The sequence below is a fragment of the Nomia melanderi genome, chromosome 3 (assembly GCF_051020985.1).
Source record: "Nomia melanderi isolate GNS246 chromosome 3, iyNomMela1, whole genome shotgun sequence".
In the NCBI taxonomy this organism is placed as follows: domain Eukaryota; kingdom Metazoa; phylum Arthropoda; class Insecta; order Hymenoptera; family Halictidae; genus Nomia; species Nomia melanderi.
The window spans coordinates 15,779,766-15,805,675 of record NC_135001.1 but is presented as its reverse complement, the minus strand read 5'-3'; the positions used below and the strand labels follow the sequence as shown (position 1 = coordinate 15,805,675).

Genomic DNA, 25,910 nt, shown 5'->3' with positions numbered 1-25,910 from the left:
TCTATATATCAAGATAGCTCACCTCGTATCTGATGAAGTCGTAATGCCATATTATCGAACATAAAATTCTACGACCGGTTTGAGTAAATTAAATCGAAGCAGAGGTCGCCAGGTGATTTCATAGGAAACGGAATATTATCGCCCAATTCCGAACTTCACGCAACACATTCGGTGATATACTTATGACCAATCGAAAATCAGAACGAAACATTAATACTTTCTCTATCGTTTCAAATAAGCAATAAATAAAAGGCGTTAATGTGTGAAAGAAACGACCTCGTGGACCTCTGCCTAAAGACTAAAAAGTTGGGCGGCCCCCAAGTACAAGGGCAGTCACGTTTTTGGCAGAAGGCCGCGCATCCTTGCCGGGAATACAACGTTTTCGCTGAATATTTGCGACACGTACATAGCATCTTCACGAGTCTCACCTGATTCAGAATTATTTCCGGCCGTCCGAATGTTTAGAGAATTCGAAGGTGAAATAACAATCGAAATTTATAGTTGTACGTGAGAAACCATTTTTTCTCAACACTTGCCGCAGTAGAAACTGCAGTATCTACAAATAACATTCTGCTGTTATCTCTCATACACTCTGACGATTCGTCTTGGTTGGGTCTTGGAATGGTATTAGTTTTTAGTAACAATATCCTTTACTAACAAATTACTTTTATATTATTTTATTTGACATTCAAATATTTGCGTAGAATTTGTATTCTAACGTCACAAATTTCTAAAAACGATCATCATCGGTTTCGAATGATTGCTTTCAGTTTAGTTTTTTAATTTTGGTAATTAATTTATCTGAAAGGATATCACAGTACATTTATGTCGTTAATTCCTTACCCTGCGATATCGTGTCAGACTCGTGGTAAAAATTCTGAATAGGATTTAATAAATAAGTGTTACTTAATTCTTTCGAATTCAAATTAAATGATATTTTTCTACTATCGATTGTAGTGCTTTGAAGTAAACGTACACATAGAATTAACATTAAATGCTTTTCTTCTTCCAGTGGATTATAAACAATAAAATAATTTTAATCGAGCGCAGTTGTGACAGAAATCATATGACAAGAGGTTGAGCAGATAATTTTAAGAATGAGCAACTTTTTCAAATAATTTAATTGGCGGTCTCTTATAGTTTTTAAAATATGCGTAACAAAAAAGTCGACATTTTTTTTTTAACTTAGACGTGATGTCGCTCTTGTTTAGGCTAAATTGGTATGTAATTATCCACTAAAAGGTACACCTCACCGACCTCAATTATCTTTAAATATGTGTCAAGGACATCATATTGAACAACTTCTATATTCGTTGTGCACATAATCGTGGCTCAGAATTAGTTTCAATAAAATATAAAAAGTTTCAGTACAAATACATGCAATATTACTTACACATCGTACTCTGTAGGCCGAATTTGGTTTATGTGTGTCACTGAATTTCATCCGGTCGCAGTAAGGTGACCAGTAAATCGTTACTAATTAATTTCATAATTATGACTTGCACATATCCTGATTTATTAACAAATCTAAATATAATTCAAACTTAACCCCAATTTGACTTTTTAATCTATACCTCATAAAATGCATAACATTCAATACATAAAGTTAAAAATATTTTTGTAACATATTTTAAAGTCATTGGAACCGCCAAGATGTACATCTTTAAAAATAATTACTAAACTTTTTTCATGGATATCTCAAAAACTGTACGAGACTGTTGATTAAATTCTTAGGAAAAGTTATTCAGAAACTTGTCTTTAACAATATGTACATGTGAACGTCAATGTTGTTGGATTTTTGATAAATAATAATACTTTTTTTAAATACGCAAAGAGCATATGACACAAACCGCAAGACACTACAAACATGTAAAATATAAATATATCACAGTAACAAAATCATTACTCGAACAATAAACAATTGTTGACTACATTCGATATTTTTTGATACCTGTTTTCACAGATCATTGTCTACTAATATTATTTGCCATTATCATTTGAATAATTTTTTGCCACTTTCATTTTTAGTATACAGTATAACAAGGTTCTAAAAATGATAGTTTATAATAAATTGGAAATCAGATAGCTTGCTAATAACTTAAAGAAGAAAGCAATAATCTTGAACGGTAAATATGTATTATGTCTTTGTGCAGTTCTTCTTAATCTTCGAAAAAGAATAAATTAAAAATCTGAGACAAGAAAATTCTGTTATATTTTGGACTTTCAATACTTCAATGTGAAAATACGAATTTTCATAAAAATTTTAATTTATAAATAACTTTATGTAACTTACTGTTCATTATAAGTCTTCAACTTTTATTCCGTGATCCTCTGCGGCAATAAAAACTGTGATCTTTAAACATTGTGTGTAAACGAATTTGTATTAGCATGATGGAAGTTATCGAATCATAAAAAACATACGATACGCGTAATATCGCTGGCATTTGACCGATAGAGCGTTTAGGTCGCAGTTATCCGCATGCTCATTATTTTGGCCTCAATTAATATTAAGTGGCCACATACATACGCGCTTGTTTCTTATACAAGGAAGGTCACAAGTTCGTATCTACTTCATAACGAAGAGCAGAGACTACGTAAAGGATTCCCCAATTGATTGTTAAGGGACAATGTGATTAACACTTTCACACCGGCGTGTACTACCGGTGGCACAACGCTAATTTATAGCATTAAAATAAATCAACGTTAATAAGTAATTTATTTACCAAATTATTCAGTTACATTTATCTATAATTAATAACAATTAGCAAGAGTCAGAAAATTAGAGACGTAACAAAAGAATGCGCTTCAAAATTATTTTTGCAAGCATTACTGTTATTACGATCTATGTTTAAACATATTGAAACACGTCGTGACGTGAATGTGTTAATCATAATATAGATAAAAAAGTATGTATACTGATTTCGATGGTTTTTGGGCATATTGTAGAAATCAACATTTTGAACAAGTTCTCGCTATACTTGCATGTATAATCCTCATATCAGAAAATTTGATTTTAATTTTTGAAGATATTCATAAAAATATTTTCGAAATTTCTTATATTAATTTGATTTTATGTCTTGTTTAGGTTTGGATTAGGTTTATGAAAAGAGTATATAAATAATTGCATTCATATTAAACATTATGTTTATGAAATATGTAACTATTCGTAAGTATATGAAACTAAGAAATTTTTCAAATATTTTTACATACATTAAAATTTTGAAGTTATTATAACACATTTCACAATGTCTGTTTGTTTACTTTATGTTTCTGCTTTGTGGATTTAATCGATTTGGCGAATGAGCGGCGCATATAGATATAGTTTTATCAGTAGATTATATTACATAAGGAGCAATATAAAATATAAAAATATCTGTATCTGCATTCTAAAAAGTACAAATGTTTTCTCTTAATAATTATCACGCGATATTTGCTGTATATTATTCTCAGTAATTATTCGGAATCGCGGTCGACTCACCGATTTTGATTATCTAGAAATATGTTAATCAAGACATAATTCTGAACAACTTTGCCCTATACATGTTATCTCCACATGCTTTTAATTTCCAAAACATATAAAAAAATATTTGTCATTCTTCTTAACTATAAATAACTAAACTTAAATCAGCGTTGCTCTGTAACTAAACATTCAAATCATAGACTATAAATTGCAGACTTATTTTACATAAAGTAACATAACTTAACAGATGTATTAGTTTTTAATTAGAAAGTAAAAAAGTAACATTTGCAGTTTCGCGATACGTTAAAAGTGTGGTGCCGAATTCATATTCGCAAAAGTGACAAAAGTCGGTAAACTATTCAGTAAATAACATAATATTCTTTTCGACAATTTCCTTTATTAAGATACTTAATTTTGTGAATTACTTTCGCAAGGTGAGTGAATTTAATGAATTACTTTCATGACACTGCCAAGCTTAGTCAGGTGTGAATTAGGATAGGTTAAGAATAATTACAATGATTATACGTTGAATTACCATGTTTTATCTACTTATGTTTACAAATTGTACGTACGAATGCATATTCTGCGACATGTTGGGATCAAACTCATTTGTACCGGCGTAGCCACGTTAGCATACGTTACATTAAACATGAAATTACACGAACTCTTAGGTATGTCTAATAATTACTGACAGGTGATCGATTTTTTTATTAGCAGCAAACTGTCCTGTGGAACCATAAATTATAACAGGTGCAACAAAAATGTAAAATTCTAATTTAGTTTAAATTTAACTAAAGCTCCAAAAAGCCATGTGTCACTTAATGGTAAACTTATCAAAAGAGTGATTTCGTACTATCGTTTCTGAAAGTTTAAAAAATGAGTTTCACGTAGATAACAGAGAGGACTATAGTGGAGCTGGTTTCTCAAGAGTGGGACTGCAACACGAGAGGCTCCAACCACATCTTTACGTCATACTTGCCAACATTTCTATCAGTTTGAATTTGACGGCTGTTTTTTGAATGAATCTCTTGAAAACTGACAAAGTTTAACATTCATGTAAGAAGAAAATATTGTTCAAAATATCGATTTCTACAATACATTTAACACTAGAACTATCCAGCGTTTAACATGATTAATACGTAATCCTTATAAAAATTGTAACAATAGATTTTTTTCGATTTCTTTATATACTGATTATAGTATTGAAGTGAAACCTATTTATTTTTAATATCATTTTGGATGTTCAACACTTTTAAGATATCAATACTCGCGAAATAAGAAAACTGAAACCCGCCATTTTGACGGATACAACAGCTCCAGCGTTAAGAATCATTGAAGTCAATAACCCTTCGACTTTTCCACAGTTTACTTATTGAATATATCGAAATAAAAATATTATCAAACAGATTAGAACAGTTGATTAGAATTATACCTCGAGAACATATTTCAAAGTCCTTGAAATCGATCGCCTATGTTTTGAATAATTGCTTCTGACTTACATAGAGATTTCTTTTTTGCACACATGTATTTATCTATTTCTTGTTACTTTTTTTTTAATTTCGCGAACTTTTGACCTGTATACGTAATTGGAATATACTTCTGCCTGAAAATGTATCTATGCATTTCAATGTATTTTTCGATGTGCATACTTTTGTTAAATCAAGTATATAAATATGTCTTTATACAAATACGAATTTTAACTTCGTTGCTTACATACAGCTGTTTACTAAATTTGCATGTATAATCAAAATACATTATGTAAAAGCATGTGTATTTAGTAAATTACGTTTACCATAGTAGACGCACAAATTTAAAAGAAAACATTCCATTGCGAATTTTGCGAACAAAGTTCAAAGGATGAGCCACTCACAAGCCCAACCGATTGTCCACATTCTGAACTTTTTTAGATTTCAGTGGCAAAGCATTAATTGATTGCTGTTTAACTGTTTGTGTCTGAAATAAATTCCCTTAACTTTTTAACTAAACATTTTCCAAACGACTCGAAACGAATTCAATTAATATAGCGAATACTGAGTAACGATACATTTCAGTATTGCGTGGTTCGTATTAGTACGATCATTGCGGTTTGATGCAGCACAATTATTTAACAAATGAATACGAAAACAAAGAGCTATTAAGAAATGAAACTAAACTTCGATGACGTATTAGCTCGTCATCCCCAGTTAAGAGGATAATAATTGTTTTAATATCACAAAATGACCGAAGCTTTTTTGAACACGTAGTGATATCAATCTTTTTTCTGATATCTAAACGATTAACGTACATATTTTAACACGATGAGCACAAGTTAAGCTTGAGCAAACAGTACTTTGTCGTTTCCATCGATTGTGTTGTATTATTGATCACTATTTATGTAACAAAATAATTGACTGCAACAAACACATACGATTTCCTTCACAGATTTCTCTAGTTTTTATTCTGTGAATTTAATCGATTTGACAAATCAACGATTCAGATATCAATCGTCTTAACGGTTTTTTCGTCACTTTAACGAAATATGGTGATCCTCGTCTCGTTTAGTTATTCTTCCATAAAATAAACATAAAAGTTATATCAGCAAGAACGATACGCAGCTTCTCTTACATGTTGACGTACATTACCTAAATAAATATACGAACCTGCACATAGAAGACTGTGAATAAAGAATGAAGGGGGAGAGTAAACCTACTTGTATGTGACTAATTAAACGATAGGTCAAGGTTCAAGAATTTTCTACCCTCGTGTCTGATTGTTGTTTTAAAATTACATTTTATTTTCCTGAAATTATAACGCATCTTACACAGAAAGGATTAAAGTTAAAATGGCAACCAGAAGAAAGCAAATTAAGACATCGTTAATTTACCTTTGTTTGAATACATTTCATTTTTATGTAAATACACTATTTCAAGATATGAGATAATTTCTTTTCCCGTAATCTGATTTTTTTAGTATTGCGATGGTCCTCAAGGTTTAGATAGCTAAAAGATATCTAGGTCAGATATGACTCAAAAATGTATTCTTTGCTCTGATGCATTGTATGCTAAAAATGATTTTTATTATATTTTTATTTCGCTAATATTACAGTGCATATGTAGAATGCTCCATATTTTGTAGACGCTTATGGAAACCAATTCGCATAATAATGGTATTCTTTTCAAATAACGTCATCTAAAACAAAGTGCAGTTTGTAAAGCATAACAACTTAAAAGGCTAATTGAAAAGTCAATTGAAGCCGCAATCATTTATTTTTTGTTCTAATACATTATATATTTTTAACACTAATTTGTGAACCTACTATGCGAACATTGATCGAGGTCAACTGATTTTCCATTTTCATAAATTATCCTTACTGAAGGATCGCAAATCACGATCATTAACATACACGGCAGACAATTATTTTTGCAATTTCTTCCAATTATTACGTGTCCCATACGAATTGAAAACTTAGGAACTCCAAATTAGTTATTTTTCTTGCGAGCATTAAAATATTTTCAAATAACTTTCTAAGATTTTCAAGGCTTTACTTCGGTTAAATACATTTGCTGTAGTAATCTATGACAATACGAGAATATTCAGTATCTATACTTATAATTAAAATTACAAAAATAGAATACTCTTACAGATCACTACGCATAGATCAGTTTTCATCCAGAATAAAAGAAAAAGCACCGATTTCATTTTAGTTAAAACGAGAATCGTCATTCGCATGCTGTTTCTACAATTACGACAAGCCTCTTGCTTACGAAACCTTGTACGAAGACACAACAATGGTTTCTTCACTATACTCGTATTCAACATTTCAAAATACTATAAGTAATGTCTAATACAAGTTTCGTGAACACTTTAAAATATAAGATCCATAATTGAATAAGCTTCAACATACAAGAAATAATATTTATCTGATCCGATAATAAATCGTATCGACTCGTACAAAATATTTCACATCGGAAATCAGAAAAAGAAACGAGATAAAGCTAATATATTCTGATATGAATGTTAATATAATAATATATTAATATTCCTTACATTAATATTCCCGATAGAAACTTTACCTAACGGAGAAATCAATCTCCGTCGCATACTTATGATCAAAACGTGTTTGCATTGCTGACTATAAATAAACTCGAGATCTACATAATACACGTCAATGGAGAATAATAATTTGTCATCTTCCGATATTTTATACTGCGATAATCGGGACGGTTCCCGACATTCCTTAAAGTAATGTATAACATTCATCTAAACAAGTTTCCTGTCTCTAAAAAAACTATCGATCGATCCTCGCGTACTATTCAGGTAATGGTATAGTACTTGTATGATAATCGCTACGATAACATGTTCTTACAAAGGTAAACTAAAATACGAACTTGACATTTAATCAAGTAAGAAAGCTCTTCGCAATTCAAAAATAATGTAAGCAAATCGATGATGCGATTCTGCAGAAAATTTGCACTAGAACAGTGCACGCGAGCGAAACGAAAACTGCTGGAAATCGATTATCGGTTTCTTCTCTGCTCGGTAATAAATCCGAGAAACAGGTGGACACGCGTTATAAAATAATCATTTAATTCGTGGTAGCCTTTCGTTACATATAAGAACAGTGGTCGGCAAATCGTCAGGGAACTGAAGTGTGCACGAAAGAAACTTGAAAGAAAAAAAAAAAGGTAAAAGAAATGAAAGAAATGAAAGAAATGAAAGAAGCTACGGTATGAGAAAACAAAATACACAAATACACATACCAATGATGCAACATTTAGGAAGCAAAAGATACTCTTACCTTTTTTTTGAAACAGCTGCATCTCGTCCAATTCCGCGGGACTTTCGATTTCACTTTCAAGAGCGAGCTCGGTTTCGGACGACATAAATTCAACTTCCGACAGTTTCAGTTTCCGGTAATGGAATGAACAAAGACAGTCCGACCCGCCACTGCACACCTCAATGGCGCTTCCTCGACCGTGCCGTACCGGTGGAATTTCTGAGGATGCCTATCGACCGCCTCGTTGTGCCCCGAGGCACAATCGAACCGATCGACCAATGAAAGTAATAGAGAATAGTCACGTGCGTCTTTCGACAATATATAATATTAAGTGTAATCTGCGGCGAATGCCGCGTCCGTAGAGATGTTTGGCTTGTTTACGTTCCCCTAACCGTTTCGCGTTAAACAACGCACGCGGTGAATGAAATTTACTTATCGACCGGCCGGAACCCGTTGCTCACGGATCAACAATAGATACAGGGACAAGCAGGGAATGACGTTACTTTCACCGGACGTCTATGCTGAATCGAGGAACGACGTTTCAATTAAGTCTGTGACCTGCCTATACGCTACGAGTTATGATTTTTCATTCAGATACATGTACACGTTTAGAATGCGTACAACGAGCCGAAAAGATATTCGGAGAACGGGGCACGTCTTTGTCGAATCGTTTGATTGTTCCTTTCAGTGAGTTGTCTATTGTGATTCGACAGTGCGTGTCGCTCGTATAACTATATTTGAATAATTCCTAATTAATAATTAAGAATTATTGAAATTATTATTGAAAGAAATTGCTGAAATTATTATTGAATAAAATGATTAAAATTATTGAATAATTAGTAGTTATTGAAATGATTAATTACACATTCTGAAAGATTAAATCAGATTGTACCCGAAGAATCGCGCTATAAAAATCTTCTTTCGTGTACTCTTATTACACACGTATGCGTTCATACTGAAAGGAACAATTTCGTGTTCGTGCACTCCGCAATAAACGCAGAGCATTAAGAGTAAAAGAGCAACCAAACGTACCTTACGGTGTTGCTGAAAATTCGTGTGACTCTCTGTGTGTGTACTTTCTGATTTTTCGGTCAATGATCACGATACAATTCGATCGGTGTATCGGATCACGGGCCCGAGACAACGACGACAGGGTGTACGTGTAATGTTTGCGTGTATTCTCTATTATCGTCTGGCAATGAGCGTAACTTTCACGTTTGTCACCGTGCCGCTGAGAATATATCGTCAGTGCTAATTCCGCGTGTCCAATGCTGTTGGAAGAGATTAAGGTCAAGACAAAGAGAGAAATCGAATTAAGACTGTGCGTATCCGACGATGTGTGACCCGGCGTGTGTGGATCGGAGTGTTATGCAAAAAATTTGCGACAGGGTTCACTGAACTTTATTAACATGTAACAATGAAACCGGAAATTAGTAGGAGTCGGTGTATGAGAAATCGAACGATCACACATGCTTTAACGGCCGTTCCCGGTAGACTGAGATAATCCAGTCAAAAGTCGAAAGGTTTATTTTTGGTCAGATTGTCGCGCCAAAGGGGAATAAACGTAGCCAATTGCGTCAAAACGATTGGCCTGACCGAACTACATATGTATGTATATTATATACGGTCCATTCGAACGGATTCCGCTGCACTAAGATGACTAAAAAAACGATTACAAAACTAACATCTTTTCTTTTCTTTTCTTTTACTTCTTTCGTTTTTATCAATGTCCGGCTATACAAGTCTGTCTTGTAATAATACTTCCCTATAGCCTCAAAAGACACTTTTTCCTTTATATTACGCAATTGTACTAGTACTCTTGTAAAAGTCGTACTCGGCCAGCATTTCGAATATCGGAAACACTAAACCGATCGACATTTCCAACGGTCATTTACGCGACACCGCGTCAAACATCCTTCAAACGATACACGGTAAACGTTTCAAAAATAAGTATCGGTACTCATTCCATTTCATCTACATTGTCGTACGTTAAATCTTATTCAATAAAAACGGCGTTATAGTTTATTAATGCGCAGAAGATTCGCTGCGCCGAACGGTTCGAACGAGAGAGCACTATTGAGATAAAATTCATATGGGTAGAATACACCTATCTAGGAATAACATCTGTGTGGAGTACAGAGTAAGAGTTATTGCGTGATTCTTACTTGCAAGGGTCATCAGCCAACTCGCTGACGTACGCGCGGATTCTAATGGCATCGTAAAACTATGCATGCTCAAAACATTGTAATGTAAAACGTTGCAGTGCAAATCGACGAGTATTCGAGGACAAAGTATTCCTTCGTAGCTGTTCGTTTTTGTGTTTACCAAGGAAAAATAGCCTCCAAAGTTGACTTAGACTAACCCGGATCACCTATAAACCTTTTCTAATGATTCCTTGCGTGATTGTATTTCTTATAAAAAGAGGACAATTGTGTTAAACATTCTGCTCCAGCTCCTGTACTATTAGTTTTCAAGATATACGCAGGAAAAGCAGTTGATTCCCAACTTTGGAAGCTATTTTTATCCTAGAAGCATGTAAACGTTGAACGTCCGCTATGAAAGGAAAAAATTGTCGAACATTCCTCGATGCCTGAGCCGCATGGAAAGTTTCGTTGCGGTTTGAATCAACGCGTACGAGTTAGATAATGCAGGTAACACCTTGCTACCTTGCCTGCGGCACTCGATCTATGCCCGATACAAGTAGGATTATACAGCTGAATGCGCGCGCATCATCGTTTATTTAAAAGTACAATTTCAACGGCTAACAGGATGAACACCTGATCTCGAACCCGATATTTCGAAGAAACTTGAAGAATCTTTCGACCAGCATCTTTTCACGTTGGTCTCGTTCGGCCGCGAGCTCTCCGAGTTTCTCGTTCCGCGCGTGGAACGTCTCCACGAGAAAATCATGGCACAACGTCACGTCGTCCTCTATCGTGACCAACTCGTTCCGAAGATCCGTCGGGGCGACGACCGATCTCTCGGCACTCTGATCCCTGCGGCAGGAATGCTTTATATACATCGCGATAAAACGCACGAGAACACACGCCAGGAACCTACGATGACACCAGAGGGCCTCGTAATTGTGATACATGCAAATGGCGATCTCGTTCGCGCGACATTCCTCCGCCCAGTAGGATAAAGTACGGAAGTACGCTTGTTGTTCCGCGCTCGTGCTACTCGCTTTGTATTCTGCCCCCATGGCATCGAGTAGCCGCTGCAATTTATGCGCGTTGATGTTGGACTTAATGTACGCGAACAGTTCCTCTTTAGATTTTTCCGTGACCGCCGGACACTTTATCAATGACTCTCTCGGCAGTTCCTTCAACTCGAACATGTACTTCTGCAATAAGAATTGTCGATAGGAAAGCCCGCTGTAATCCGACACGTGTCTCTGGCACCAGGCAAGCGTGTTCTTCCACTCGGTCTCGAATATCGGATAAGCGAATCCCCGTGACTCTCGGAGCGCCATAACATGTCGTCGGTGGCTCCACGCGTCATAATTGTTCGCGTACCTGTCCGCGCAGGTGGTCACCAGGTTCAATTCCGTGCAGAGGGGCGAGTCCACCGAATTGAAATCGTACCGGCTGTCTTTGGCGTTCAATACGTACGACAATAACCACCGTCGGTAGGCGAACGCGTCGAAGCATTTTGGCTTATGGTAAAGCACCAACCGTGAGAACGCGAACTCCTCCGACACCTCTAACTTCTGACTTCTCACTAATTCCCGTCGCATATTCCAAAACGTTGTCACGTCCGGGTTTAATAGCAAAGCGCCCAATAACCATCTTGCTATTGTACTCGGCTCCTCGCGCCTGTGTTTATTCTGGCGAAGTTCAAAGAGTCGGCGATAAGCGTAGCAACAAAGCGGTTGCACGCACCACGAAGCCAATCCAAGACAATCTTCTTGGTGGAATACTGGTGATTTATTTTCATTATCTTCCGCGGGAATTATTTCGAAGCTTTTCCTGAAATTATACATGAACAATGTTTTCCTTCGTTTTTTTCTCCCCTAGTTTAACAGATACAATAGCTTTCTTTTTGTCAATTATAAACGTTAACCGTTCCCAATTTGCAAGTTGATGTTCGGCGGACAAACGATTTGAAAATAAATCATAAAATGTACATTATTGACAAACGTATAATGTATTCTGCTTCGAGTATCGTTCTCGTTGCTTTATTAAATAATACAATAATTAGCAAATAAAATAAATGATACAAAATATACTAAGAGTACTTGAACATAGTATATCCATAAATGTGAATTACATAACACAACATATGAACTGTGTAAAAAATGATGTGAAAATAACGATAATTCCGAGTTGCGTATAAGTACACTATCGTCTACACGTTTTTACCGTTCATAATCATAATTTAATGTTTCGCCAATGGTAATTAGTAATACAGTATTTGACGATAAATTATGACTTGTGAGGCTTGCATGAATGAACATGTACGAACGAACGACACGGATAATAGTTATGACATTTAATAATCGTGATGGCGCCAGTTTCATATCGTAGATATCAGATACCAACATTACTGATACTGTATTTACTATGCAAACCTTTTGCGAAGCGTCGTATGTACGCGTGTCTGATTAAAACGCATAAACGACAGTGTTATACATTTGTTGGACCGAAAATTGAAAGCACAGTAACAGTAATGTTAACTCATTGATGTAACGGACACGTTGGTGCATCTAATCGAAGAATTTAGTGGCAATTTTCACAGATATTTTTAAAGACTCCGCCCTCGTAATGTATCTACGAAAACACTCACAGTGACGGATTCTTCTTCACCACATTTTCGATGTCGGAAAGGATTTTCTCTGCTGCCGGGAAAATATCGTCTTGCATTGTAATCTTGCCACTATTGTTCGTTACATGTCTCGTAGAATCAAGTATAAACCGATACACGATTAACCCTTCTGTTTCTCTCTTGCTGCACCTTTCAATGCAGACACGATGTAGCGTTTTTCTGCAGAAGTGTTGGGGGGATATACTGCGATACCGTTTGAAGTTTCCTGCGAGTCTCGAACGTTCGAAATCAGATGGCGCGAAATTATTAACGGAGGAAGATATTGATAAAGAACAAGACCCGTGTTTAATAATTTTATGAATGAAAGTAAACTGTTAATGCAACTACGTGAAAACAGCTTGGATGTAATTTCTTTAAAATTACAACCATTCATTTCTTTCATGTGTACGTCTATAAATATATACTTGAGTTCCATAGTATTATTATTATAATTCCTTGTAAATGTTGGAAATAAAAATATATTTATTTCAAACGTTACTATTGTACTCACTGGAACTAGAAATAACTGCAGTCAAAATGTTTTTCTGTAGAATTGAATGAATTTGAAACGAATGAAAACACTTATTACGAAAATATTAAATTTTATCTGGCACTTGTCTAGCATGAATGTAAATTGTTTTTAATATAACATTATTATTTTATTTTAAATTTAAAGAAAGCATTAAAAATAAGCAAACGATCGATCGAAACGATCGACAGTTTCGATAAGTGTCATGTCATAAGGGTATAACTTAATAGAGTACAAGGCTCCGACTATAAATCGGTATAACCTATACGTCACCAAGTTTCTCTCGAATTTATTTGTAGCTACTCATCTTGCCTTATAAGGAAAATCTTGTTTAAACGGTGAACGCTTCATTTTCGACTAACGAGGTAAATCATTTAAGTTAAAACAATGTCTGATCCTCGTATAAGAACTCTAAAAATTAAAACTGGAATAGTGAAACGTCTCGCGAAAGAAAAAGTCACATACGAAAAAGAAGCAGCACAGCAACGTGAAAGGATACAAAAATTAAAGGAACAGGGTGAGAACATTATGAAAAATGCAATCGGAAGCATGTCTTATTTTCCTATTAATTTGATCCTTTCAATAGCTGTGTTATCTGTTGTGACGCTTCCGTACATTTTTCACCTCTTTTTATCTTACAACGTCACATCATTTGCTTGATCAAAAAGTTGATATGCCTCTCGTAACGTTTGTAGTCGCATTTACGCATTTATTCAAATAACTTTTAAGAATTGTAATTTTCATGTTATTTATAATTATTTTACAGACAAAGATGGTTATGATATAAGGAAACAAGAAGAAGTTCTTCAAGAATCCCTAATGATGGTACCAGATTGTCAACGACGTCTTGTTAAAGCATTCGAAGAGCTTAAAAAAATCTTAGAGACAGAACAAGATTTGAAAGAAATCGAAGATTACATCGAAGCTGAGAAAATCTTACAAGAGGCAGAAGCTCAACTTCCTAAGGAGGGAGGGATTATGGAAATGTGTTAGAAAGTAAAGTGTACTAATTATATTAAAAAACTGCCAAAAGTTATGAATGAACTATATTTTCATTTAACACTTTATAAACGAATTAAAATAATCATTTAACATATAAATAAAAGTGATAGCATTAAGACATTTTATATCTTATCGAGTTAAGTGTAAACCTTGAGCATTTATGTTTAGTGATTAAAGTTTTGAGAAGGTTCTACCAGAAATTACAAAATTCAGGATTACAATATGTATTATCCAATAGATCAGTCTATTTACAACGCTAATTATAGTTCAAATGTACATCAAAATTATATTTATCCAATTGCTACGATTTCTGATGATATTACCAAGAATACTGTGACAGCAATTACAACAGAAATACGACATGCCGATGAAAAAAATATCGAAATTTTTCTTGGGAAAAACGATCAAACAAAGAATACAAATAACCAGAGAACGATTCAAAGAAAGTCTAAAATTGCATTTGCTAAAGATACCATAACGGCAGCATATAAATTGAATGAAAAGTTGAAAATCCTTTGTGAAGAACTTAAAAATAATCAAAACTTATCGGAAGAAGAATGGCAAGAGAAAATGAACATTTGTGATACAGCAAAGAGTGAAATTATGAAATTGTTAAATTCTATAAAAGATCCAAATTTCTTAAATCAGTTGAAGAAAGATTTAGAAAGACGCAAAAAAAAGAGATTAAGGGAGAAAATTAGAAGAGAAAAATGGAAACATGAGAAGATAATGAAAATGGAAAGAAGAGCAAGACTGATGGTAGAAGAACAAGCTGTAATAGAAAAAGAAAAGCAAGAAGAAAATTTACGTAAAGATGCAGATTTAATTTTATCTGATATTAGAGGAAAGCGAAGCGATGCGAGAAAATATCTTGGATTGTTACAGGAATTACAAAATCTACGGAATGTTAAAGTCAATATTGCCAGAGCAAGAGGAGAACATTTGTCTTTAGCAGCGGATGAAGCATTTAACAATATCATAGGTACTATTCTAGTTTTATTTATGAAAAATAAATAAAAATTTATATTAATAATTATATTTTCTATACGCAGCTAAGTTAACAGAACTATGGTCAGCACTTGATAGAGAATATTCCATAGAAGAACAAGGTCTAAAATTAATGTTGAAGACTGATAATGAAGAAAGAATTGAGAAACAAAAGAAAAATCTGTTTGATGAATGGGAAAATGTATTATTTGGAAAAAAAATATTAACAAATGATCAATACGATACTGATTTATCTAATTTTATTAATATTAGGTAAATATAATATTATAAATGAATCAGCTATATTTATGACTAGTTATTGTTAAATATACTTCTATACTAAAAATTGTTTTATTTTTAGAACTGCTTGGGACAGATATATAAGTACAGATAGTAATGCATCATCAATTCCAATCGGATGGGTAATACCTAATAAACCATCTTCTGCTGCCTGGCAAAAATGTCTCAAAAAAGAAATACCATGAAGTAAATGAATAAACTGTAGTTTACGAATATAATTACACTTTGATACACGCCTTGATAATTTATATTATATGAACACAAATGCATGTAATGTAATTTACATTCACAAAAAATGTAAAAAACTTCTTTGGTCTACTACATATTATCCATTTAATATTTATATTCAATTTTTAGTATTTTATTTTAGTATCTTAATTTAAAAAGTCTAGCGAGTGAAAGTATAATGATAAATATTTTAATTTTTATTAAAATATATATGAAAAATATGTACAAACTTTTCTATGATACACGGTGAGACAATATAACGTGTTATATTCATGCTATACTTAAAATTAGGTTCTTTTGAGCGGCACTTGAAGGTTCCAAAATGTGACTGTCTTTTACTACCGTGGGAGGTACAGTCTCTGCAGCAGACAATATTACATATAATTTTCCTTGTAATTCTGATAAAGCTAATATTAGATTTTCTTCTTCTGCTAATTTGTGCGCTAAGATAGTAAACATTTTTCGTGGTTCTGCTCCAAGTTCGTCCAAACGATCTTCGTAGATATCTGTTATTTACATTTGACATTAAAATCATAACAAAACTACTATTTTGAGGAAAGTATATGATACATACCCATTAAAATATTAGCTGCATGTAATAATACTCTTCCAAATCGAACACTACCTATATGTTTGTTTAAAAATTTGATAATGTTTACAAGAGATTTGTCATTTCTACCAGCAAGAGCCTGTTCCAAACCTTGCCTTCTGATAAGTTCCTGCATAAGCGCAACCGTAACGTGCGGGGCTTTATTTACAACATAGCTCATCATTACACAGTCCAAAGCTTTAGAGTATTGAAACTTTCTTAAATAAGTATCATGTTTAGACATAATTTCTTTCATATCCTCACTCACAACCATATCTATCTGAGGTGTGTGCAAATTTTTACCAGAATGTCTATACGATACTTTTTTATGCAGTGGTTTTTCATTTTTAACATCTTCTTCTCTTCTTTTAACAGAAATTAAGCCATCAACCATACCAGCTACTATAGTTTCATCATTAGACTAAAATTCATAAAGTTTTACTTAAAAATTGAAATTTCTATTCAGAATAATATAAAACGTAAATATTTTCTTACACTAATTCCTATACTAAGAACTGAGTTTGGATAGTCCAAGGAATGTACAGTCTTATATGTCCCAGAATCATAAATTTTCACATGCCTATCCAATGAGCCAGACAAAATTCTGTGACCATTCGAAGCCATTTTTAAACATGTTACAGTTTTATGATGTTGTACAATTTTTGCAAGCAATCTTCCTCCAGCAAGTGCATCCCACACTCTGATTTCTGTCCCACCTTTATGCAAATATTTAATACAGCTTTTTTAGATATTTGAAATATATTGGTAACACATAGTAAGAAATAATTATAATACTCTACCTGCAGACAAAAATATTCCACCGGATGGTAAAAATAATAAACTTTCCACAGGAGCTTCATGACTTACATTAAGAATTTGTTTATTTGTTCTTGCATCATACATATAGATATGTTTGTCATAACCACCAGACAATATTATATCCTTAGAAATAGGACTTACTGCACCAGCTCTGATATAATCTGAATGTTCAGTAAAAGATATAATTTGCTTTTCACTGGGTATATCCCAAATAATGACACTTTTGTCATCAGAAAACGAAGCAATATGAAGATTGTCTGCAGTAAAAAATGTCCTATGCACAGCAGCTTTGTGCCCGGAGAAAAGCCGCAGAACATTTTTTGTACTAACATCAAAAAGTCTAATAACTGATTCTTCGCCACCAGCACATAGTAATTTTCCATCATTACGAAAAGAGCCGCCATAAGCAGCTTCTTTGAATCTACTAAGATTTTTTGTGACCAATTTTGTAATTGGATTATATACTTGTACTCTTACTGAACAAGTAACAGCAAAATAATGTGGTTCTACAGGTGAAAAGTCTATATAATCAATAGGTCCAAATTCTTTAACTAAGACGGGTGCCTGTTGAATAAACGTAATTTACTTTATTATATAATCATATTCTTCTTAACCCTTTTATTGTTTTTAACTCTTTAGGTCCTAAATAAGAACTTTTAGGAAAAATACCTTTATTTTTACAATACATGTTAACTTATCATTTTTAACAAAAATAAATATTTTTATAAATGCTAGTGATAATAATAATAATAATACAAGGCTGATTATTATATCAACTCTATACTGGTGGCTTCGCAACTGCTATTGAAATATGTGGTTTTAAAACGATGCCACCGGGAACTAAAGAGCTAAACGCAACTTTTAGGTTAAGTTATATACACGTGGGGACTACAAATTAATCAATATACCATAATCATCAACAAATACATTATCTTTACTACTAAAAGATACTTACAGTATATTTTTTCCAATATATGTTATCCGGGGTTAATTCGGTTCCCGATCTTGCGAATACTTTAGTATTTATTTTCTTAAAGGACGCCATTTCTTTAAAAATGTCAGCTGTAATAAAGCCCAGTAGGGGGGGTAAACTTCTCCCGTTGACAATTGATAGAAGCTGCTCTCTTTGTTTTTCATAATTATTCAAGAATCATTTGATTTATTGTTATTAACAAATAAAGTAACTTTATAAAAATATTTGATGAGGAAACCGGACAATATGGTTAGAAAGTTTCAGTGGATTTTCTTAAATTTTACGCAATTTTGCTGCTCGTTTCAATATGGCGATGGTTAGATGCTTGGTGTCTCGAAGGTCTCCTCACTTATTATGAATTTCGTGGCTTTCTTTTCTATTTCGTTGTATAATTTTGATATAAAACCTTGATGTTTATATGATTCTCCGTAAGTGCATACGAGTTACATAATTATGAAGTTCTGCATGTGATAGACAAAGGATTTCGTCCGAAGGTAGCTTTGCTTAGGTAGCTGGATAGATTTGGCAATTACCGTCCTTCTAGTAAGGTTTGTTATATCTTTTTAAATAGTAAGAAACTTTTTACGCATATTTTCTGAAATTATTATATTCGAAAAAGCTTTAATTTCATTTTTTTTTAATTCTATAAAAATTTACAGTTTGATTTTGTTCCAGTCAAAGCAGAATTGCTGCCAAGAAGAATTTCTTCTTATTTTATTTTACACCAACCAAATTTATAAATATTTCATCAAACGGAACTGGAATTTCCTTTGACAAAGTTATTTAAGCACTATAATTTTTCAATGTCACAAGATAGATATATCGATCATTACAATGACTGTGTTATCGCATGAATATAAACAACACGTTTGAATTATTTAATTCCTTTTGGAAGTTAAATGAATGAAAGATAATTTTTGTTATAATGTCAGGAACACCTGTTTGTGTTCCATTTAAAGAAAGTAATTCAATCGAAAACAATTATCAAACATATTTGACATAATACTTTTGAGACTGTAAATAAAAAATAGTCTCAATCGTTACGTAGACAAGAGGTAATTTTAATAATTACCGAATAAATTTTACATGCAACAAACTCTATAATTTATCAATTATAAAATTTAAACAAAATGGCTGAAACACAGAGAATGACTGTATATGGCAGACATCCACCCTGTGCTAATGGAAATCGTTTAGAAGAACGCCGTGCTAGGTAAATTAATAAAATGTGGATACAACTGATTTTTATATTTTAATATAATTCTAATGATTTTTAGTTTTTATTGCAGATTAGCATTAAGTTTAGAAAGGAATCGAAAGTTAGATAAGCAAGAAGACTTTGTGTGTTATGAATCAAGTGATGATGAAGCAGAATCCATAAATGAAGGAAAACAATTTTTAAGGACATCTTTTAACTTTGTGGACTATGTACGTGCTAGAGAAACAAATACAAGAGAAGTGCGGAAAATTAATCAAGAATATGGATTTCGCCATATATTGACTCACGAATTATTTAAAGAATATTCAGTTAGTTTAAATAATATGAATAAAGTGTTTTGCTCTCAGTGGTTAAGTGATAGACAAGTAGTATTTGGTACAAAATGCAACAAATTGATGGTTTACGATGTAGCAACACAAAAATTAGATCAAATACCATCCCTACATGGACGACAAATTAATTCTGGAGGTGCTGCTGTTCCTGAACAACAATGTGGTATACATTCTGTTCAAATTAATCCTTCGAGGTTTGTATACAATAAAATTTATATGACTTGAATTAATACTATTAGATTTTTGAGCTTAAAATTCTTATTGTACATTGCAGGACACTTTTATCAACTGGAGCAAGAAATAGTAATGAAATTGCAATATATAGGCTACCAACATTAGATCCGGTTTGTGTAGGAGAAGGTGCCCATAGAGATTGGGTTTTTGATATGTGTTGGCTAGATGACGAATTTTTAGTTTCTGGTTCTAGAGACACTAAAATGGCTTTGTGGCGTATTGATAATGATCTTGCAGAAGCCCCTGACAAAGCAGACGTGCCTACTCACAGGTAGTGCAATACAAATTATAAATAATATATATTTCATACGTTCCGTATCGCGTGGGGCGTATACGACCCACACTGAACTTTCCGTTCAGGCCGCTTGGAATTCTCATTGAGAAATTTATTGTAGAGTCAAATATAGGCATTCTAATATCGTGTATACTGCGTTTATTTAATTTTATTTAATTGTAAAAGTGTGGGTCGTATACGCCTCACACGGCCTGAACGGAAAGTCTTAAAAAAACGGTACGGCACGGAATGTGTTAAAATTGATATTAATCAATTTCTTATTTATCTGATTAGGTTAATTCAACCAGTTTGTGTGAAAGAATGCAGATCAGCTCAAAGAGTACGAGCTCTTGCTTTCCATAGGACATACAAAGAAATTGCTGCACTCACTTTGAATAGCTTTATACACATTTGGTCTGCGGAAACATTCAGACAAAAAATTTCTAGAAAATTACCAGTTTGTCAAGAGAATGTTTGTCTTGCAGTGCAAGATAATGGTGTTTATGCAGTGGGATGTCGTTCTCATACTTTATTGTTAGACCCAAGAACATTACAAATTATTAAGAAAGTACCGTCACGGTATGTAACACGTGACTCAAATATTCTATTGTTACAATTCAAGTACATTGAGCACTGTGTAAATTATCTGTGAGCCGTACTAGACTTTCTACGCAAGCCATTTCGACAATTCTTATAAGGAGATGTGCTATACTTCGATTTACTTATATGTTTTTTAATAGAAGTGTACGTTTCATTTTATGCCGCATATGGTATTATACGTTATTCCTTTTTCTTCTTTTTCTTTTTCTTCTTAATAATTACTTATATACTAGAAAAATTATAAGACATCGTATAAACACGAATATATAATAAGAGCAGTAATATGTACTACCGCTAACCTATGCGGCATAAATTAGCGCAGTACTTAACATGTGTTCAACTTATCGAATAAATTAAATGTGTATATATTTATTTATATATATTATTTATTTAACAGATATAGTGGTTGTGGAATTAGGTCGGCCAGTTTCCAAGGTTCTGTTTTAACAATAGGGACCGGTTTAGGAATGCTGATGTTTTATGATGTCAGAGCTCAAAAATATCTGGAATCTTCAATTAATTCTATAAGAACTGTTATACTCAAAGCTTCTAAAGGATATGTGGTATGTTTCACTTCTTTCAGTTTAAATTTGAAGATGTTATTTTTATAAAGAAAAATAATGTACTTATTATGTATATTTTAGTTTCCGGATGAAGAATATATCGACGGATTCCAAAATGTGAGATACACGCCTGCTATATATACTCATTGCTACGACGGATCGGGTACACGGTTATTTGCAGCTGGTGGACCCCTTCCTATGAATCTTTATGGTAACTACGCAGGATTATGGCAATAAAATTTCATCTGAATTGAACAGCATCAATCTTTACGTAAATAATAAGTTGTACATTTAAATTGTCTGAAATTTGTCTGAAGAGGTATATATGCCTGTTCATATTGCTTTAAAATCACTTCACTATTCTAAACTTTAATACGTTTGCAGGAAATCTTCTTTTATTTTTGTTATATAATTATAGAGTATATTGTGACTGATAATATAACCAAAGTGTGAAAAAATAGTTCAGACTATTTTACAAAATCATGATATTCCTAATTATTAAACAAATGAAAATATTTATTCTTTGATAACTAATTTTGTTTTTGTTTGTAATTAGTTAATATTTAAATTGAATTTCTTCAAAAACAAAACCTATACCAAAAATGTTTCGTTCCACATTTCTATTTATTCTTTCTTATAGAATTGGCACTTTGTAAGTTGTATTGTCAGAAGCTAGACACTCTATTACAATTTAACTAAAAAAAAGTAGTAGCACACAGATCTAAAATCATAAGTTTCTAATAACGAGATTTTTTAAATTTAATACGATATTTAAACATTTTTATATTTCATAAATAGATAAGCAAGTAGAGAAGATGATAACATAGGAAAATCAATTTTCAAGGTGTATATACCTCCAACACTTGACATCTGGAGTGAAAGAAGTGAAATAATTGTTATATTTTTATCATTTAAATCATACATATATAGTGATGAACACAAATTTCATTTCAGTTTCATTTTAATGAACAATCATTAGCATGTATATGTATCAGTGTGAATGAAAATGGAATTTGCATGTATTTAAAATATGTACTCGGTAAACGATATCATGATTTTACATCACCAGTTCATTAGATAAATGACAAAATAATTTCTATCATTATGTAACATAAAATTTTGCACTCGCACTAGTTATTGTAGGTAAAATTTACCAAAATATTGAATGAGGATCTCTTTTAGATTATAACGAAAATGACTTTTTAAGAAGTGATAACGTAAATTATTATTACTATTATTATTAATTATTATTAATTATTTCAATCTTTATCTCGCCTGCATATAGTGTGATTTGTAAAAACTCCTTGATATTCCGTATTCTATATCTTCATTTGTCTAAAAATTTAAAAAATGTAATCAACGAATAACACTGCAATGAACATTAAGTTTTATCAAATACAATCTATAATGTTAAAATTTTAATACTGGCCTTAGAAGAACAATATACAATGAATATTTGTTAGACAACATATTTTAGGCATTCGAGATCTATTACCATCTTTTACCATTTATTTCTGTATTACATGGTACAATATCAAGCATATGGAATTTTTATTGATGTTCAAACAAACATTTTGAATATGTGTGATGATTGTTAATATTTTGTTACATCAAAAATTTAAAAATATATAGTTTATTACAGTTCATTTCATTTACTTATCAAGATTTTTTTGTTGAATATTGTCATCAATTTCAAAGAATTGAATATATTAATTCTAAACTGTCAGTACTTGAAACACATAAGTTCAATGCAGATATTTTAAATTGAAACAGTTTAACATTGATTGGATTCCGTATTCATCATGTGTTATACAATTTTAAGACGTTGAAGTATTAATGAATGTAAGTCGTGCGCATTTGCGATAAGAGATAATGATATACAAAACCTGTGATTGTATAAATACGTTTGCTGAATGTAATTGAGAAAATTCATTTTAACAAATTTATCTTTAACTAATGAGATATTATACTATGCATAAATAATGACGCAGATTATGTGGAATTATTTTCAAGTTTGAACTATGAAATTTATATTTGGTTCAGAAAATGAATTGTGCTTGAATTTTTAGTACACTTAAAAGATAAAATTGACCATTATATTTGCAACTATGTTAATGTACTAAATTTGTTGATGCAGTAATAATGCAAGTGCATTTTTAATATTTAGGATAGGGCATTTTAATGGACTAAAAACTTGTTGGCATATAAACAATAAGTATCTGGATTATCAACATTACGATGAATATATGGTAACAAAGTATATTCTGTGTACTTATATATTAATGGATTATAACTTGTTCTCATATATTCATAACATCATTACATTACATAATAAGTAAAAATGCGTGTTGTATCTACAAACTCGAGAATAGACTGTATAAATATGTATGTGATCGTACATAATGAATGAGTACATTGAACATATTTCAATATCGACTATCGCATGTACTTTTAGCATAAACACTGCAAAAAGAAAAAAATACTGCAAAATATCAAGAGTTTTGTTTAACAGTAATTTTATGAACTTTTGATATTTTTCGAAAACACATACCTTTTAACAATTGAGTTTCATTCATTGTTTTTATACGAAACACTGTAAACAATACTAAGTAAACTGTCATTGATACACATTGTATTATAATATTCATGTTGAAACGTTCTAACTTTCATGCTAGTACAATTTAAACAAGAAAATCTAAGCGTTATACATTTTATCTGGACTAATGCAATATGAAAAGTATAAATAAATAATTTTTATACTTAAATATACGTATAAGTTATATAACAATTTTGTACAATTACAATAGCAGCATCACTTTGTCGTTAAATACTTTATTTAATGTTATTTTATATTAGGCAATGTATAAAAAATTATTTTAGACCAACTTCCAAATATTTATGTTTAGATTTTATGATTCTTTATTTTTTCTTTTTTTTGTGAGATGTGTTGTATGTATAAAGAATATCCTTTTTATCATTTAAATATAATTGACCCTTTGGTTACGCAAAACTCTGTCAAGGAATGCAAATTATATAATGTATAAACACATGAGGGTAAAATAACAGCCGAATAAGTTATAATATTTTGTTTCATTTATTTCTATGTAAAAGATTAGATTCAGAAAAGATTTTCTGTATTGATTTTTTGTCTTGAAATTTGATGCAATGGTATCACTTTGGGGATATGTAGTAACTAAAGGGTTAAGTCTTTTATAATTAGTTTCCGTGTTTGTGTTCGTATTTTATTAGTAACAAATTGTTACTACAAAGATAAAGGGATATATAGGTAATTTGTTTTTTAATTTCAAAATTTGAAATACATTTCGATTGTTAAGAAACAATGCAATTAAGATATGTACAAAAGATGTTTGTAAATCTCAGTCATTCAATGTTAGCTTGTTATATTCCGTCAGAGTATTATGTTAATTGGTTGTAGAAAAGTATATATCAAATTTAAGTAAAATTAATTTTGAAAAGGAAATACCGAATGATTTGCTGTAGTTTAATTTGATACTTCAGACTTTATATACCTTTTACATATAATACTACTTGGACGGTAAACAAAGCTATGTTGATAACATTGTAATTCCGTTAAGTAGTCTGTGTAAATAAATATACCAAATCATTTATTGAAAATTTATATATTGATCATTTTAATTCAGTTACGTGGGCAAAGTAAGTAAAAGGATGTCGTACTTCTTATCAATAATTTATTAATGGTAAATTCATACATTTTATTTATTTCATTGAGAATCATCACAAATAACGTGTAAAGTGTGTATAATGTATACAAAACACGCGTAAATCGCGATATACTTGTAGTACATGTAATGCAAATGTTTTCAATTCGATTATTGATGCTTAGCCATGGTTATATTAGATATGTTTATGTTCAAAACGTACCCAAGGCGCAATATAGGTAAAAACGACAGTCATTTTCCCCTATAATGCACTCGTCGATATGTTGTAAAGTGTAGTTCTTGACGAGTGAAAGATTAATGCCTTTAATATGGATTTTTTTCAGAGCGTGTATTTCTATTAGTGTGATCGCAGCGATAAATTGCTTCTTTCACATGGTCATTACGTGGGGATTAGTGAGAGCGTTTCTATCGTCATCACTATGAGCCCATTGTCGGGCATAAATAAGCTCATTTTTCTTTTTGGTATAGATTGACAGTCCGTATATTCTAACACGCAAGTACCGTAAATAAATATACATTAATCATACAATATACATTCTGA

At 32.1% G+C, this 25,910-nt stretch overlaps 6 protein-coding genes across 17 annotated transcripts in view; 3 read left to right on the top strand and 3 right to left on the bottom strand.

Annotated features, from left to right (window-relative positions):
* LOC116429438 (uncharacterized) overlaps positions 1-10,972 on the bottom strand; it is a 98,163-nt gene extending 87,191 nt beyond the window's left edge. The window contains exons 1-2 of one of the 3 annotated variants that reach the window (XM_031982385.2): positions 9,249-10,972; positions 8,238-8,435 (exon numbers count right to left, since the gene is read on the bottom strand). In XM_031982385.2, coding sequence (XP_031838245.1) covers positions 8,238-8,322 — 85 coding nt within the window. In that variant the 5' untranslated portion in view covers positions 8,323-8,435; positions 9,249-10,972. Of the gene's footprint in view, positions 1-22; positions 294-8,237 lie in introns of those variants that run through there. The other 2 variants (XM_031982384.2, XM_031982386.2) reach the window with 2 other exon arrangements.
* A 32-nt stretch (positions 10,973-11,004) lies between these two features.
* On the bottom strand, positions 11,005-13,235 carry temp (protein prenyltransferase alpha subunit repeat-containing protein tempura). Its single transcript, XM_031982406.2, has 3 exons — positions 13,002-13,235; positions 11,277-12,184; positions 11,005-11,212 (listed from the first exon to the last, which is right to left on the bottom strand). The coding sequence occupies exons 1-3, from the start codon at positions 13,076-13,078 to the stop codon at positions 11,148-11,150; spliced, it is 1,050 nt and encodes a 349-aa protein (XP_031838266.1). The 5' UTR covers positions 13,079-13,235; the 3' UTR covers positions 11,005-11,147.
* Positions 13,236-13,741: 506 nt separating this feature from the next.
* Positions 13,742-14,588, top strand: LOC116429446 (Tubulin binding cofactor A). The gene is made up of 2 exons (XM_031982411.2): positions 13,742-14,065; positions 14,315-14,588. The coding sequence occupies exons 1-2, from the start codon at positions 13,936-13,938 to the stop codon at positions 14,539-14,541; spliced, it is 357 nt and encodes a 118-aa protein (XP_031838271.1). The 5' UTR covers positions 13,742-13,935; the 3' UTR covers positions 14,542-14,588.
* A 160-nt stretch (positions 14,589-14,748) lies between these two features.
* On the top strand, positions 14,749-16,166 carry LOC116429442 (uncharacterized). The gene is made up of 3 exons (XM_031982404.2): positions 14,749-15,532; positions 15,603-15,810; positions 15,899-16,166. The coding sequence occupies exons 1-3, from the start codon at positions 14,773-14,775 to the stop codon at positions 16,020-16,022; spliced, it is 1,092 nt and encodes a 363-aa protein (XP_031838264.2). The 5' UTR covers positions 14,749-14,772; the 3' UTR covers positions 16,023-16,166.
* A 75-nt stretch (positions 16,167-16,241) lies between these two features.
* On the bottom strand, positions 16,242-18,631 carry LOC116429439 (U3 small nucleolar RNA-associated protein 15 homolog). The gene is made up of 5 exons (XM_031982391.2): positions 18,429-18,631; positions 17,455-18,037; positions 17,150-17,370; positions 16,640-17,075; positions 16,242-16,571 (listed from the first exon to the last, which is right to left on the bottom strand). The coding sequence occupies exons 1-5, from the start codon at positions 18,516-18,518 to the stop codon at positions 16,336-16,338; spliced, it is 1,566 nt and encodes a 521-aa protein (XP_031838251.1). The 5' UTR covers positions 18,519-18,631; the 3' UTR covers positions 16,242-16,335.
* Positions 18,538-25,824, top strand: DCAF12 (DDB1 and CUL4 associated factor 12-like protein). Of its 10 annotated transcripts, none has more exons than XM_031982396.2 (8): positions 18,538-18,695; positions 19,122-19,659; positions 19,724-20,191; positions 20,272-20,502; positions 20,800-21,084; positions 21,503-21,668; positions 21,750-21,879; positions 22,467-25,824. In XM_031982396.2, exons 2-8 carry the CDS (start codon positions 19,577-19,579, stop codon positions 22,493-22,495), a joined length of 1,392 nt encoding a protein of 463 aa, XP_031838256.1. In that variant the 5' UTR covers positions 18,538-18,695; positions 19,122-19,576; the 3' UTR covers positions 22,496-25,824. The 10 variants fall into 10 exon arrangements, with proteins under 10 accessions (XP_031838256.1, XP_031838257.1, XP_031838255.1 ...); XM_031982397.2 differs by having other exon boundaries at positions 19,106-19,659; XM_031982395.2 differs by lacking the exon at positions 18,538-18,695 and adding an exon at positions 18,734-18,874.
* Positions 25,825-25,910: the final 86 nt, after the last annotated feature.